Source organism: Squalius cephalus (assembly GCF_949319135.1).
Source record: "Squalius cephalus genome assembly, chromosome: 7".
In the NCBI taxonomy this organism is placed as follows: domain Eukaryota; kingdom Metazoa; phylum Chordata; class Actinopteri; order Cypriniformes; family Leuciscidae; genus Squalius; species Squalius cephalus.
In genome coordinates this window covers 20230216-20245679 of record NC_137128.1, presented here as the reverse complement: position 1 = coordinate 20245679, position 15464 = coordinate 20230216, and the positions used below count along the sequence as shown (strand labels likewise).

At 35.4% G+C, this 15464-nt stretch overlaps 2 protein-coding genes across 2 annotated transcripts in view; both read right to left on the bottom strand.

Moving 5' to 3' along the window:
• Positions 1-3486: 3486 nt before the first annotated feature.
• On the bottom strand, positions 3487-6451 carry dynlt5 (dynein light chain Tctex-type family member 5). Its single transcript, XM_079876822.1, has 5 exons — positions 6400-6451; positions 6102-6235; positions 5853-5944; positions 4539-4663; positions 3487-4381 (listed from the first exon to the last, which is right to left on the bottom strand). Exons 1-5 carry the CDS (start codon positions 6406-6408, stop codon positions 4178-4180), a joined length of 564 nt encoding a protein of 187 aa, XP_079732948.1. The 5' UTR covers positions 6409-6451; the 3' UTR covers positions 3487-4177.
• Positions 6452-6994: 543 nt separating this feature from the next.
• sgip1b (SH3GL interacting endocytic adaptor 1b) overlaps positions 6995-15464 on the bottom strand; it is a 33192-nt gene continuing 24722 nt past the window's right edge. Inside the window, 5 exon segments of the mRNA XM_079877433.1 lie at positions 6995-10172; positions 10420-10584; positions 13495-13559; positions 13649-13851; positions 14879-15011. Of these exon segments, the coding sequence (XP_079733559.1) occupies positions 10150-10172; positions 10420-10584; positions 13495-13559; positions 13649-13851; positions 14879-15011 (589 nt within the window). The 3' untranslated portion in view covers positions 6995-10149.

Genomic DNA, 15464 nt, shown 5'->3' with positions numbered 1-15464 from the left:
CATCCTCTCTCTGCAAAATGCTTTTATATATTTTTCTGAGGACTTGAATTACATAAAAAAAAAAACTCTCAAAAAGTGAAAATGGTTTTAATATTAACATTTCAGAAACGTTCAGATGTAGTTTTCCACGAAATTCTTCAAAGGCAAAAAATGATTTTGAAGTATTAGTTGAAGTATATTAGTTTTCAAGTGCCATCAGATTGTACTGAAAAATATAGGCCTATATTGGGTTTTGTGTCTACGAGCCCCAAAACTTTGATATCATGATGCTTTTTGTTTTTAAAATGGTTATGACACTAAACTAATGTTTTTAAAAATTGCTGTTAAAAAAGGTTAAAATCTAGAAGCAAGGATGAATTCTAGATTAGGATTTATTTTTTATTAATGTATACCCAATGTTGAATTTTATGCAACATATCCAAGGAGATACTGTAAAATTAATAATAAAAGCATTTTGAACAAAAAAAGAAAATATGTATATGGTTGATTTGAGTGCAAATTTGTTGGTAAATAGCAATACATACATTTTCAGAGGAGTTTTATTATATTCCTGCCACTCAAACTTAAGGATGACAATAAACTATTTTGTAGCCTATTTGTATGGATCCAAAAGTAGTCCAATACAACATAGGTGTGATCTTTATGAGCAGAGATCAATAACAGCAGATTCAAGAAAGTGCATGTTTAAAAAGATTTACATAACAGATAATCTAAATACAAGTCGGTTTTGTGTAACATCTTTTGGTCTCTCCTTCTAATAGAGTGCATGTGTCGCATTCTGGAAGTTACAATCTGAATTTCACTTTCTCCATAGATTAGATTTAGAAATATATTTAACAGTATCATCTATCAAGAAAGACCAACCATTATCTCTGAAGTTGTTAAAGGGGACCCATTATGCCCATTTTCACAAGATGTAGTATAAATCTCAGGTGTCCCAACAAATCATTTATAATACCATGTTGTAAATGCCCATTTTTGAGTTGAAGGAAAAACATCCTGTTTTTGTGCATGTATCTTTAAATGCAAATGAGCTGCTGCTACCCGTCCCGCTTTCCAGAAGAGGCGGAGCCTGTACAGCTCACGCCTCAGCTACTCTGAAAAAACTAAAACATCTGCTTGGTTTTGATAATCATCTCTATCGTGTTCACGCTCATGTGACATTGCAGTCCTTTCTTTATCATGAAAGTTTATATCTGCATGCTTTTAAAGCCATATCAGTCTAAAGTTATGGGCCCGTATTCATAAAGAATCTTAATGCAAAGAGTAGCTCCTAGCGACAAAATTCTAAGAAAATTCTTAGAAATGTGGGCGTTTACTCTTAAAATGAAAGAAAAAATCCTAGTAAAGAAAAAATTACTTCAGAAAGCATCTTAACCCTTAAAAGAGGTCTTAAGGTCAAAATTGTTAGGAGTACGGACGAGGACTTTTAAGAGGCTTAAGAGTTTCTTTAGCAGAGGAGAACATGGCAGAAAGACGAAGAAGGAGAAGAAATGTGTTGCAGACAATGGATGACAGTGAGTTAATAAGACGCTATAGATTAGATCGTGCAGGGATCATGTTTGTGACTGATCTTATTAGAGACGCACTAACATCTCTGACACAGCGCAGAAATGTCATAGCGCAAGAAATTAAAGTAATCACTACATTACGATATTTGGCAACTGGGAAAATTCCATGTTTGATACATTAAAACCAACATTCAAACCACCACTTAAATAGACATGCCAGCAATCAGTGTAACTGGAAAGAGTGGAACAATTTTTATCATTCTAAGCCAATCAAATACCTTATAGGAAATTAACAGCATGGTAAAAAAAAAAAAAAAGGATTTATATACACATATATAATGTGTGTGTGTGTGAGAACGGCCAAATAGGAAAAATTCCGCATGTAATTTCAAAGTGAAGGCTCAGAATGCACCCTATACTTAAAATCACTCTTTTTTTCCTTGGACAACCAACCAATCACAGTCTTCAAAAGATTGTGTCATACATAGCAACGGGGTCAACCCCGCCTCCTCACTAAGATGAAAGTTTTTGTCTTTTCCTTACTCAGAGATGCTCTCAGATCGGCCCCGAATCGCTAAGACTCCTGCGTAAAAGTTTTTAAGCTAAATTAAGAGTTTTCTGAGAGGATTCTTAGAATCTTTATGAAAACGGGCCCTGATGTATTGCTTTCTGAGTGCACACATCCAAATCACATGCACAGAGAGCTGGATGTCAGACGGCTCATCCCTTGAGTATTAAACTAAGTTTTCTTTCATGTCTTATTGAGCTTAAACTGTACAATACACACACGGTTATGTCAAAAACACACAAAGTTCACATAAACACAGTCGGTTATGTCTGTGAACTGTGGCGGGAGGAGCAAACGACAGACACAGTGGGAGTGGTGTCAGGCCTCGGAGAGGCATTTATTAACATAAATAAACAAAATATGTCCAAAAATGTGGAAATCAAGTGTTAAAGGGGTCATCGTATGCAAAATTCACTTTTGTATGGTGTTTGCATATAAATTTGTATTTGCAGTGTGTGGACACATTCACCTTACAATGAAAAAAATCCATTTACTCCTCTTTTTTTTTCATCCTCAAAAAGCCTAAACACTCAATAATCGCCCCATGGAACAGAGGGGTGGGGTGAGCAGTTGCTCATTATCATTTAAAGAGACATGCACCGAAACATATTGTTGCATTTTTGTTTTACGATATATTGTGACACGATATATTGATACACCCCTAAGCCGAACTTACTGTACATGCCTCAAACCTCACCTATTTGAATGGAGAAGTGATACATAGTCTCAAAAATTAGTGTGTATGTAGGGAGAGAGGAGGATGATGTTATTCATCACCAGAGTCAGAAAGCATCTCCAAACTCCACTGTAATAAAGAGTAATCCATGGATTTCCCTCCTGCCATGATGGCCCAGATCTGGCCCACATCTGGTATGTGTGGAATCCACGTAGAAATAAGAAGTATTTCTTAACTAAATTATTCAGTTCCAGTGTGTTTTGTCTTACCTGGGATCAAGGGTCATGGCAGGGGGGAAATCCATGAATTTTTCCTCTTCACAGACACAGTGGAGTATGGAGATGCTTTCTGCTTTCTCCTATGCAGTAATAAACATTCCATGAAAATACTGAATCAGAATTGTGTAATATAAGTGAGGCATTTAAAATAAGTTCACCAAAAAAGTTCATATTTTCAAATGCCTCTTTTTCTGTATAGGAAACATACAGAAAACATAGTTGTTTTCACGAGTTACACAATATTATATTAAGTTATTAACAAATAACGCACCAACTGTACAGCTCAACCTGGCTTTGAAACATCAGTACAATAAATTCATATTTTGTCAATTAAATTTTCCAATAATTAATTGCCAAACAATAGCAGTTGAAACAGTTAATAATATTTGAAAACACTTCTGTATAAGAAAATATGTCTATGTTCTCAAAACAAATCAATAATAGTAAACAAATGATATTGACATATAGATTTATTAACTTACAATGAGGTATGAAACACAATGAGGTATTTAACTGATGACATTTCAACTCAATGCACGGAAAGATATTTATATTTCCAATTGTTTATATGAGGTAAATCGTTTCCTTGTTAAGACAATGGCCGTTAAATCCAGTATGTCCAGTATGTGCTTCTATCATATAAATATTAAATAGCATCACAGGCAATAACTTCAGAATGATCAGAGCGCACGTACAATAGTGGCCAAAAGTGATGTCCGGAGGGGAGATTTGTTTTTAATGACCTTTCAAGTTTGATTAAACCATCAAAATTTTAGGAAAATATATAATTTTCCTATGCCGGACATCACTTTTGGCCACTACTCTATGTGGTGCTCATTCACTAAATTCACTTGTCACTAAAACCCAGCTGATATAGACTTTAGTCAGGTTGGAGGCCATATGGAATTTAACAGAGATGAAATGGAGGTACAGTTAACGGCTCACACTGTAGAAAGGTCCTAGATCACATACTTTTCACAACTTTCAAACCTATTCTATGGAGTTTTTGTCTACTGAAACTTTTTTGGAAAGCTGAACAATCGGTATGTTGTTAAACAACAGTACAATCCATTGAACGCCTCGGTTTCATTCCTGTCAAAAATGAAACATGGCACAACCCTGACTAAGGTCTACTCTTACAGACTCATTCAAAATAGACACCATAGACAGTCGCGGTGGCAAAGAGCGAGCTGTTTTTGAAAGTGTGCGAGGAGAGATTGTCGCGTGCCTCATCCCACAGGCATCTGCTCCCCATACGAATGTTCTGGTCTCTGATCTGACCAATGCTGATGATGACTATGAACTTATAGCGAGGAATCATCAAATCTTTAACCCTGGCCTTGACAACCTGAAATTGCAATAACAACAAAGATTTCAGCAGCCCATACTATATATTCATTCCAGTTTCTATATTTATAACTTCAACATGCTTGTGCTAAATACAATAAGTCAATGTTTAGTTTATTGATCTGTCATGTAATTAATTAAAAGCAAGGATTTTGGACCTCAGAGATGGTCTTGGTCATCTGCCGGCACAGCTCGGGCTCATATTTCTCCTCCTGCAGGTAGCTGGTCAACACGTCCTTCAGAATGTCTGTGACTGTTATCACTGGGAAACGTCGTGCGGGGGCTGCTCCAACATTTACAGCGAATTACTGATATAGAACTCATAAAATGCACATTACTGCAGAAGATAGCTAGCAAATGATATCTTTGACCTCATTACCAGTGATAATCTCAACCACATACATTTAAATGTATGAATCAACTTCTTTCTGTCCTACTAATATGCTTGTGTTGCAGTTTGAAGAAGCATTTCTATGAAATTATATAAAACTAAATGCTTTACTTAAAACATTTTGGTTAAAGAAATGGGGGAAAAATAGAATATTTCTTATTAAAATAGGGCAACATGGAGGAAGATGCCCCCCTTAGGAATAATGTGCATCAGCCAATGTGTTATTATAGGAAATAAATAGAAACATTTGCTAATTTAGTTGTTATAGAACAAAATTAAAAATTATTCAAAGAGGCCATCTTACCCCACACTACTGGGGTAAAAAGCTCCCCTGACTTATCTTTCACAGAATGTATAAATTACTTTTGTTATAATTCTTATTAATATTTATATAACTTTTAAAGTGTCATTAACGTAAAATACTAAACCAACTATTTAATTTTTGTTGAATAATTGAAATAACTGATGACAGACAAAGCAGAATCAAAGAGATTCATCTGAAAGGTCAAATTATTCTATGACTTATATACAGGCATATTAATATTTACATATTTAACAGCCCATATTTTATTTGAATATGTCATAACAGCAACACTATGAATGCAAACTGAATGATTTCACTCAACTAACCTATAGGTTTTAATGAAAACAAAGATGTCTGAAATGAGCATCTTATTCATGGAAAACTGAATAATATTTAGACACAAAATTAGATCAATTAGGCCTAATCTCAAAACTGTTTCCACTGAATAAATAGCTATTTTTAATTTAGTCATTTCATCTAGTTTAGCCATTCATCAAAAGATTTTGTGTCATCTATGGTCAGGAGAAAAAAATATTTCATTTTAATTATTCTTCCCCCGACTTACCCTACCAGTGTACAGCAATGATGTTCACTTAATTGCGAAAAATTCATATTCCATTTAACATAATATATTATGACACATTCAACAAAGACATGAAAATATACTGGAATTATTGGTTTATTTCGTGTGAAATCATTTTGGTGGATCTTTATGTCTATCATTTGTTTGGTGATATTAGTATCTCCATATATCACTGTCAAGGAAAAGAGACTCACTGAGCCGATAGGTGTTCTCCATTTGCACTGTAGGTCGAGGAATATCATCATGATGTCCAGGCTCTTCCATGTAGGACACAGTGCTGATGGAGCTACAGAGAATGACAAATGCTACTTTATGATACATACTTACACTTTTTTCCCTTTTACTATTATTTTGATATGTGAGTTAGTAATGACAGCAACTCACACCTTTTTCCCACTTTTACTATTATTTTGATATGTGAGTTAGTAATGACAGTAACTCACTCCTTTTTTCTGCCAAAGGCCATAGCTCTGACTTCATGGCTGCTCAGAGAAGACACACTCCCACGTTTCTTCAGCAGACGTGCGGCTTTCTCTTTCGCTAAATCAGACATTTTCCGCAAAAGTCGACTGCAATTCTACGAAAGACATACAAAAAAGACATTTACATGTACATTGGTAAAGCACTAAAAACATATTAGTGTATTTAAAGCTTGTTTCTCTCGATAGAATATATCATAATATAAACTAAAACACTTGTAGGCTACATAACTTTTATCGCATCGCAGCAAAATGCACTTACCGCTTGCATGCGTCTCTTCCACAAACCGGAAATGCTCAGGACCGTCACAGGCTTGTTGACAAACGTTGCCTTGACAACAGTGGATTTCATTTTCACTTTGGGTGGCTTGTCCTGCCAGCGATATTCCATTACGAATTCTATGGCGACCAAATCAACGAAATGTTTAGATTTGAAAAGCTGATTATGTAATGCCAAAGACTATCGAATAACACTTAAAGGGAATTTGCCGACTTTGCTTGGTTACGTACACGTGACTTAATTAGTGCTTGTTATAATCAAAAATTATTTATAGTGTGATTTCGGATTAATCAAATTGTTGAGCAACGCTTTCTGAAAGCTTTTATATTGAACACAGTTCTGAATATACACTATTTCATAATAATGTTTTTTTTTTTTTTTGCCTAATTCAAAGGAAACAAAACTAAACTAACCTTATGTAGTGCTATTAAACTCATAGTGTTGACTATGTTTGCTATACTAGTAAATTTATCCCTGCAACAAGAAATGCAAAGTTATTATTGTTATTTGCAAGAGTTTTAGTTTAAGTGCATATATTCATATATGACAATGACTTTTAACCACAAGCCAAGAATGTTAAACATGAATTTCTTGATTTTATTTCCAAGACATTACATTATTTTCATTTTTGATATATTTAGCATTTTCAGTCTCTATATTCTCTTAAATTCTGGGGAGAGGTTTATTCTATGCATGAAATGTTTGCATATTCCATTTTCTGAACGATGAACGAACAAGATGAAAGTCAGCTGACAAACACAATACCACAACATCCGTGGGATAAAAAGTAATAAATACACATTTTATAAAATGAGAGACTTGTTTTAACAGGAATGAACCTTCCGCAAGCAGCAGTTGTCTATCCATCGCTCCACATTTAAGGTCAGGTAAGGCATCCAAAACACTGAAATAAAGTACACTTAATTAATGGCAGAAATAATGTGTCACTTATCCAAAACCACATTAGCCAAAGCACATAACTGAAGATTATCCAGGAACATCATGTACTGTGTATTCCCAAACTATATCTCTACAACTAGAGATATTTGAGGCTTTTCTAGAAAACGTTTCTATACACTTGGATGGATAATCTCACAGTTTTAAAGGCAATGATCCACATATGAGTCTTGTGACGAAGTGTCAGCAAAGAAAAATCATGTAGAATAAAGATGAGCATTTCCCTACTTACCAAAATATGCGAGTTGACAACACAATACAGTACAAGGAAGTGATAAATGAAAGGATGTGATTAATGTTCTTCTGTAATAGTCCATTGTTGTTTCTTTCCCTTTTTGAGCAATAAAACAGTCTAGTGAGTGTTCGGAATCCATTACAAACCACAGAACTAGGCATCAAATAAATGACATGTATTTTAAAACATTTAATAAATAAAAATAAAGTGCCACCATGAACTGTAAATACCAACAATAACCTGACATGAAATCGGTTCTATGACAAGACATAGAAACTCTGTATCCATTTGGATACATGTTTAACAATTTCTATTTTACATTTTTTACACATTATCTTTAAATATTGCTACAGTACAATGTTTTGGGAAAATAAAATCCACATTGTGGAAAACCAAAAGGAAAATATTTTATATTTGACCAGTTCCTTAAGTTTATTTCGCCTTAAGGAATTCTGCATCCCTGACACAAATGGAGTTTCATTTTCCTAAAATAAACGATTTAAAGAAATTGAGAAAAATATTAAGTAGGCATCACTTTTTTTGCATGAATTATGAATGTAATACTCACATTCATGTTTAAGCACTTAGTTTAACAAAAGGGCCAACTAGACAGAAGTGATGCGTTCTAACATGTTTTCGCCAATAACATCAAATTAATATTAACAATTGAAGATGATATTTAACAGAATATCCTGTGGAAGCATGTCTGTATTTCTCATCATTTCTAATTGCAGGATGGTAAGACTTTACAATAAGAGTTATTTCACTAACATTAGTTGATGTTTTAGGCATCATAAACTAATAAATACCAAAAAAAACCTAATAAAACACATTTACATTTTTACAACATTATTAATCCAGGTATGATTAATGTGTTCATTTATACATTTACTACTATAGTTAATTCACATTTGTTCATAATACAACAATGTTGATTTCTACAACTCAAACTCAAAATGTTTGAGGTCAGTAAAAAAATATTTTTATATATTTTTGAAAGAGTTCTCTTATGCTCACCAAGGATACATTTATTTGATCAAAAATACAGCAGAAACAGTAATATTGTGAAATATTATTACAATTTAAAAGAACTCTTTTCGATTTTAGTGAATTTCAAAATGTCATTTATTCTTGTGATCAAAGCTGAATTTTCAGCATCATTACTCCAGTCTTCAGTGTCACGTGATCCTTCAGAAATCATTCTAATATGCTAACTTATTAATTCTGAAAACAGTTATGTTGCTTAATATTTTTGTGGATCCCATGATAATGATCCCAATGTCTTTACTGTCACTTTTGATCACTTTAATGCATCCTTGCTGAATAAAGTATTAATTTCTTAAAACAAACAAAAAAAAAAATCTTACTGACCCCAAACTTTTGAACGGTAGTGTATATGCAGAAATTAACATTAACCTAGATTAAAAAAGGCTGTAACTATGTTGTTGATTCCTAAAGCCCAGGACACACCAAGGCAAAGTCAAAGAACTAGCGGCGATGAAAGCCTCTCGTCGGCTGCGTCTCAGACAGAAAGCTGCGCTTGAACACACCAAAATGACTAAAGCAATTGTCAACTAGCATGTGCGTTTTGCGCCTGCGTGTATGTTAATATCTGTCTATATCAGCAGGTATCAATAGTCTATTTTCATCATTCAAAAAGAGAAACCGAATCTAAGACTGCAGATATACAAACCGTAAACAAAGCAGCGCTTGCTTACCATTTTGAACATGAATCACACTGATCACTTTCTTCATTCCAGTCGGCTCTTGTTATTATGAAAATATTCGTGCATTCGAATGCTCAGGTAAGATTATGTAAATTTTTAAGTCTTCTGTCTGTACCATTTTGATTTCTTTGCTTGCTTTCATTACTTTCGCTTTTATTCTCATGTTCGCTAAGCTGAACAGCCAATCAGAGTTCTCTCTCAACAAGCTGAATCAGCCCAAAAAACCCTAAAAAACTAAGCCGACCGACACTCAAAAACGACTTTCGGTTTGGTGTGTCCTGGGCTTAATACATTAACTAATGTTAACAAACCGTATCTCATTGTGAAGTGTTATCTGTAGCATTGTTTGGGAATTGAGACTTCATTATAGTTCAATCGAATTGTTTAGAATCGATCTAAATAACTAAAAGAAAGCCAAACACTGTTAACACGTGTGTTCCTATAGCCTATGTGAACCCTGGTATCATTAGATTGTAATGTCACTAGGTGTGTTTGGTTTGAGTGAATGTGCAATAAGTGAAAAAGAAAACTCTGCCTTCTGCAAGAACCCAGCGGAAAAAGTCCACGTATTGCATTTGTCCTGAAGTTTTATCATATACACACAAAATATTTGCTAATATTCACATACACACACACACACACACCCACAGAACGCACTGATGATATTCTACACCAGACATTGTAAGTGAGATTTTGAGTGCTGTACTTCTGGAATTTCGTTAAAAACATTTTTGAAAGTCTTTGTAGTGCCAAAAGAGCATCCTAACGTCCCACTCACAGCCCATCATCCAGCAGGTCGTCGCTGAAGCCGGGTCAGTTGTCTGCCAGATATTTACCTGTGGAATACAAAAACAGCACATTTTTATATCAGATACTGTAAAAAAATAAACTTATCACGTTTGAATCAGTTAATTAAACAATTCATTCCTGGTATTTCACACATTGTACATTCCTAAACACTGGGTTAAAGGCCTTAATTGAATATTTGGGGTGTCAGTGTCATTGATTGAACACAGAGCACAGAGTGAAAAGCTCTTTTTGCTTCTTTGCAAATGAACAAATATATTTCTTAAAAAGACATACCTGCAGAAAACCTTTTTTTAACCAAGGATAGTCTATAGCCTGAACCTACAAGTTGAAAATCACAGCCAGACAGAGTGCAGCCCTCACTGGTGAACTGCACTGCCAGCTGCGATGGTCGACTGGGGCCGTCGGCTAACTGGAAGCGGGCCAGGAGAGCGCCAACCCCTGGCACACGGACACACAATGACAGGACATTACAGATATATATCCTACCACACGGTTTATTCACACTGTACATTTGTTAACATTCGTATTTGCATATTTATGAGGTTAATAACAAAGTGTTGTTGTTTTTTAATAAGCAAATATCATCTCTGCAACATTCCAGTTAACTTGTCTGTCATCATTTAACATTTAAAGGGATAGTTCACCCTAAACTGAAAACTTTGACCATCACTTGCTCACCCTCAAGTTGTTCCAAACCTGTATGAGTTTCTTTTTTATCTGCTGAACACAAAAGAAGATATTTTGAAGAATGTCGGTAATCAAACAGTCCACGGACCCAATTTCTCTTCCATATTAGGAAAAAAATACTATGCAAGTCAATGGCTACCATCAACTGTCTGGTCACCAACACTCTTGAGTACATGATGACAAGATGTCAGCATTTTTGGGTGAACTATCCCTTTAACCGTGCAATGAAGTTTTTACAAGTGTACAACTGCCTGAATATTTAAGTTTATGATTCATTGTTCTTCGCTAAACAACTAATTGTATTAGATTGGGTACTGTATTATTGTAGACCAACCCGGAAGTCAGCATCACCCTGGGATCATCGACAAAAAGCCAATAGGATTTTTACATTACTTTTTGGATTATTGCCGGAAAAACCCCCTCTGAATTATGGATTTTGAAGCCTAAATACAATCACCAGAAGTGAAAAGTTATAAGAGTCAAGCTAGACTAGAGTCAGGCTATAAACAAACTACGCCATGGTTGAATGTCTGCAACATCACCACCATTAAGGTTCCTACAAATTTCCAACAAAATTTGATTTAGAATAGTTTGCAAGAGCGCAAGTATAAACACATTGAGGCTGTGAAAGCGGACTAGTGAGCAGACGAGTTTTCCATGACGTTTAATGTCCTAGACAAGCAGGTCGCGTTTGTAAACACCCGCCTTTTTCAAGACAAGTAAATCCTTTAAATAAAAAGGCACAAGGGGGGGGGGGGGGGGTAATACTGATGTATTTTATGTCGTAGAATAAAACGTGAAAATATCTTGAGCTTGTGTTAACCACACACTCTATTTCAGGCAATTAACCAAAAAGTCATAAAAAAAACCCAATTGATTTCAGACGCGTTGCAGTTTAAAAATGCTAACTTGTCTCCAGGTTTTAGGACTCATTCCCGCAGCCCTCAATACTTTTGTCACTGCAATTCAGTTGCCATGAAACTTCCTCTCCCCTCACAGAATTCCTTCGTCGGCAATGCCTGATCAAAAACGTAGTGTGTTATCTTGTTCTAGTTAAACCAAAGAGCTGTTCTTGACAAGTTAATGCTACGCTAAGCTAGTAGGCAAATAAACAAATGCTTACAAAGGTAATATAATATGATGTGCAGTTCAAAAGACATTAACATATGTTCATGATTATGAATAAATACACAAAACAATATTTTCACCTTACAAATGTCAGATTTTCACCTTTTGCAGAACACAGAAGATGATTGGACTCCATGACATTTTTAAAAATATCTTATTCTGTCCCACAGAAGAAACAAAGTCATACAGGTTTAGAACAACATGAGGGTGAGTAAATGATGACAGAATGTTTCAATTTTGTATCCTATACGCACAATGCAAAAAGCCCTTTTGAAATTTGGTTTTGAATATCATTAGGGTTTGTCTATAAACACACTGATTAACAATAAAAAGAGCATTTCCATTTTCAGTTTGTCTTCAGCAAACTGCAGTTTGAGTGACCGCTGATGTCAAGCCTCTGCAGTGAATGGAGACGTTTCATCTGCTCAGCTGCGGTTTAGGGTGTTTTTATACTAGATTTTTCTTTTTTAATTCGATTCAAAGCTGCCATAGAATCTTGTATCTTGTATCTTGCATCTTGCATGGCACTTATAGTACAATAGTGTTACTGTATTTTATTATTATTAAGCACTACTGTTTTACTATTTATATTATATTTTTAGTTTTAGTTTTTCTATTTTCAACTTTGCTTTTAATTTTAATGCTTTTCATGCCTTTGTCAGTTTTATTCATTTTTTAAAAATATTTCTATATAGCTTTAATTTATTCTAATTTCAGTTTTAATTTGAGTCATTTTAGTTCTTCAACTTAAACTTATTTTATTTCAATTAACTGCCAAGGCAACATTTCAAATTTTTCAAAAAAAGTTTTATTCTATTACTTTTTTATTTGAATCCAGCTTTATTAAAATTTTAATAACTTTAGTTAAGAATAAAAACAGTATTAAGAATAATATACAGTAGCTATGCTTTTAAAATAAATTATAAAGACTGTGCCAAATGCAGCGTTGTTTACGATATATATGGGCTGCTATTGGACATTTAATTGTATTTAATGGTTGGAGACCCAAGTTTGGTTTGAAGACGAAAAACATACCAAGCACAATGTTCTCTCAAAGCGTTCGGCGTGATCTTGTGGCTGTCAGAGCAGAAATGAAAGCTGATGCTCTCCGTATGTTTTTACATTGTCTCCGGTCACGTTCATATGGGAATTGTGTGAGCTTATTTCGTTCATTAGACTGCAAGATCTGAAAAATCCCATACATTTACCCACCCATAGACCCTCCCCTCAAAGAAATCAGGACAGAAGTGGTTGAAAGTGGACAAAAGAGACAGATTAAAACATCTGGTGTAAACGGGAATGTGTCTCCCTCGTCTACTTGTGATCCGATCGACCAAAACGCATCTTAATACCAGGTGTAAAAATGGCTTTAGTTGGGCTTTGTGAATCCTTTCCTTAAGTAATTCAATTTACTGAAATTAGGGCAATCTGCCAGTTGTACCACATTGTGCAGTTGCCAACATGAGCTAAACGTTCTAGCAAAGCTTTTAGAGGGCTTCCCTTCCAACCAGTTAATATCTAAAGGGGATTTACCTCCATTTTCAGATCTCTGTGAGAGCTCTGGGATCTTCCACGCAATTTTCTGCGTCTCTGGGTTCCTTTAAAAGCAAGGAATGAGAAAACATTACAATACATCAACACACTGCTGTTGATTTTTTTTAGAGTGATTTTCTTGATAGATCCTTACCAGGTGGCAGGTGGAAGCATGGCCTGGAGTTTGTTCACGCCACCATCCACAGCTACCATGAAGTGGATGTTGGTGAGTGGTGTGGGAGTGGCCATGGCCTCTGTGTTGTATTTATAGTCTATCCTGAGGTCTGTGCTGCTGGCATCACCACGCCAGCTCACCGCAAGGTTCAGCGGCGTGGACTGGATCCCTTGAGTGGACACCTGGAAGGACAAATCTCAAATATCTTACACTACTATAGAGAGGATGACCAGATTCAGGTTTAAAGGGGTCATGACATGAGAAATCAAATTTGCCCAGTGTCAGGAACAAGTGGATGGTTTATTTTTAATGGCGTCATGGAGGTTTATATGTTTGGTTGGAGCATTTGACTGCAGATTGTTTTGTAAATGAGGCACAGTGTAATGGAGAGTTCGCAAAGAAACTTTTGTTGACAGATGAAGCATCGAACTGTACAGGATCTGACCGCAGCTACATCGCAAACCATAAGTAAATGATTTCATAATGCTTTGTTTGTAAATGAAGATATTATATGGATAATGTCAGCCAAACATAACAGTGGCCATTTACTAACAAACCTTTAAAGGAGCCGCTCCTTAAAAACGGATCATTTCATACAATGAGGGTTGAAAATAATCATTTTTCCACACACACACACACACACACACACACACACACACACACACACACACACACACACACACACACACACACACACACACACACACACACACACACACACACACACACACACACACACACACACACACACACATGTCTGGTGCACTATCTTTGTGAGGACTCTCCATAGACGTAATGGTTTTTATACTGTACAAACTGTATATTCTATCCCCTTACACTGCCCCTATCCCTAAACCTACCCATCACAGGAGACATTCTGCATTTTTACATTTTCAAAAAAACTAATTCTGTATGATTTATAAGCTTTTGTACCCATGGGGACCTCAATTTAGGTCCCCACGGTGACACGAGTCCCCATGAGTCTGTGTGCATTCAGGTTTAAGTCCCCACCGGTGTAGAAAAACATGTCCACACACACACACACACACACACACACACTTATTTATTTTTGTGTGTGTGTGCGCAAAAAAACCTTTATTGACATGAATGAACCTCAAGAAATATTAAAATAATAAAAGAATAATCCATGTCATGACCCCTTTAAATGATGTAGATCCTCACAGATCATGTTTATATGCAAAATCCCACCTGGTACTTCAGCATGTCCACATTGTAATACGTGGCCTGTGGCCTCTGCTCAGCCACTTTCTTCAGGTGACTCAACAAGTTTGGCATATTCACCCAGAACTCCTTCGCGTCACCTGTAGGTGGTGTGGTGTCGCTGCAGGATGGAAATATTTCACGTTAAAATAATGCCATCTCAAAAGGGCTTTAAAACGTTGGCCAAGATGGGTTTTTTTTTAAACCAAAGCTGATATCTAGTGAGCAGAGTAGTCAAAGGCTGTTATATAATGCTGATATAATGACACTGCACTTTAATGATAGCAAATAAAATTAATATACATTTACTGTACAAAATATTACATTCACTAAACAAAAAATATTTAAAAACATATTTAACATATTTAAAACATCCTCAACTTAATGTCTGCAAGTCTGTAAAATGACCACTCTTGTTAATAGGTTAGTTAACTGATGCAGATCATCTCAAAATGACCAATACAGGGCCAATATATATCAGACTGGACAAAGTATATTGGTTTGTCACAAAACAATAAACCTTTTACTTTTATAGAATTCAGAATTATTGGACAATAACAGCAGATTAGTGAAT

Coding starts and splice junctions, on each gene's coding strand:
- dynlt5 (XM_079876822.1), bottom strand. Junction 5,945..6,101: donor GCCTTTGGCAGAAAAAAGGA/GTGAGTTACTGT, acceptor CATTCTCTGTAG/CTCCATCAGCACTGTGTCCT. Junction 4,664..5,852: donor GGAGAACACCTATCGGCTCA/GTGAGTCTCTTT, acceptor ATGTTGGAGCAG/CCCCCGCACGACGTTTCCCA.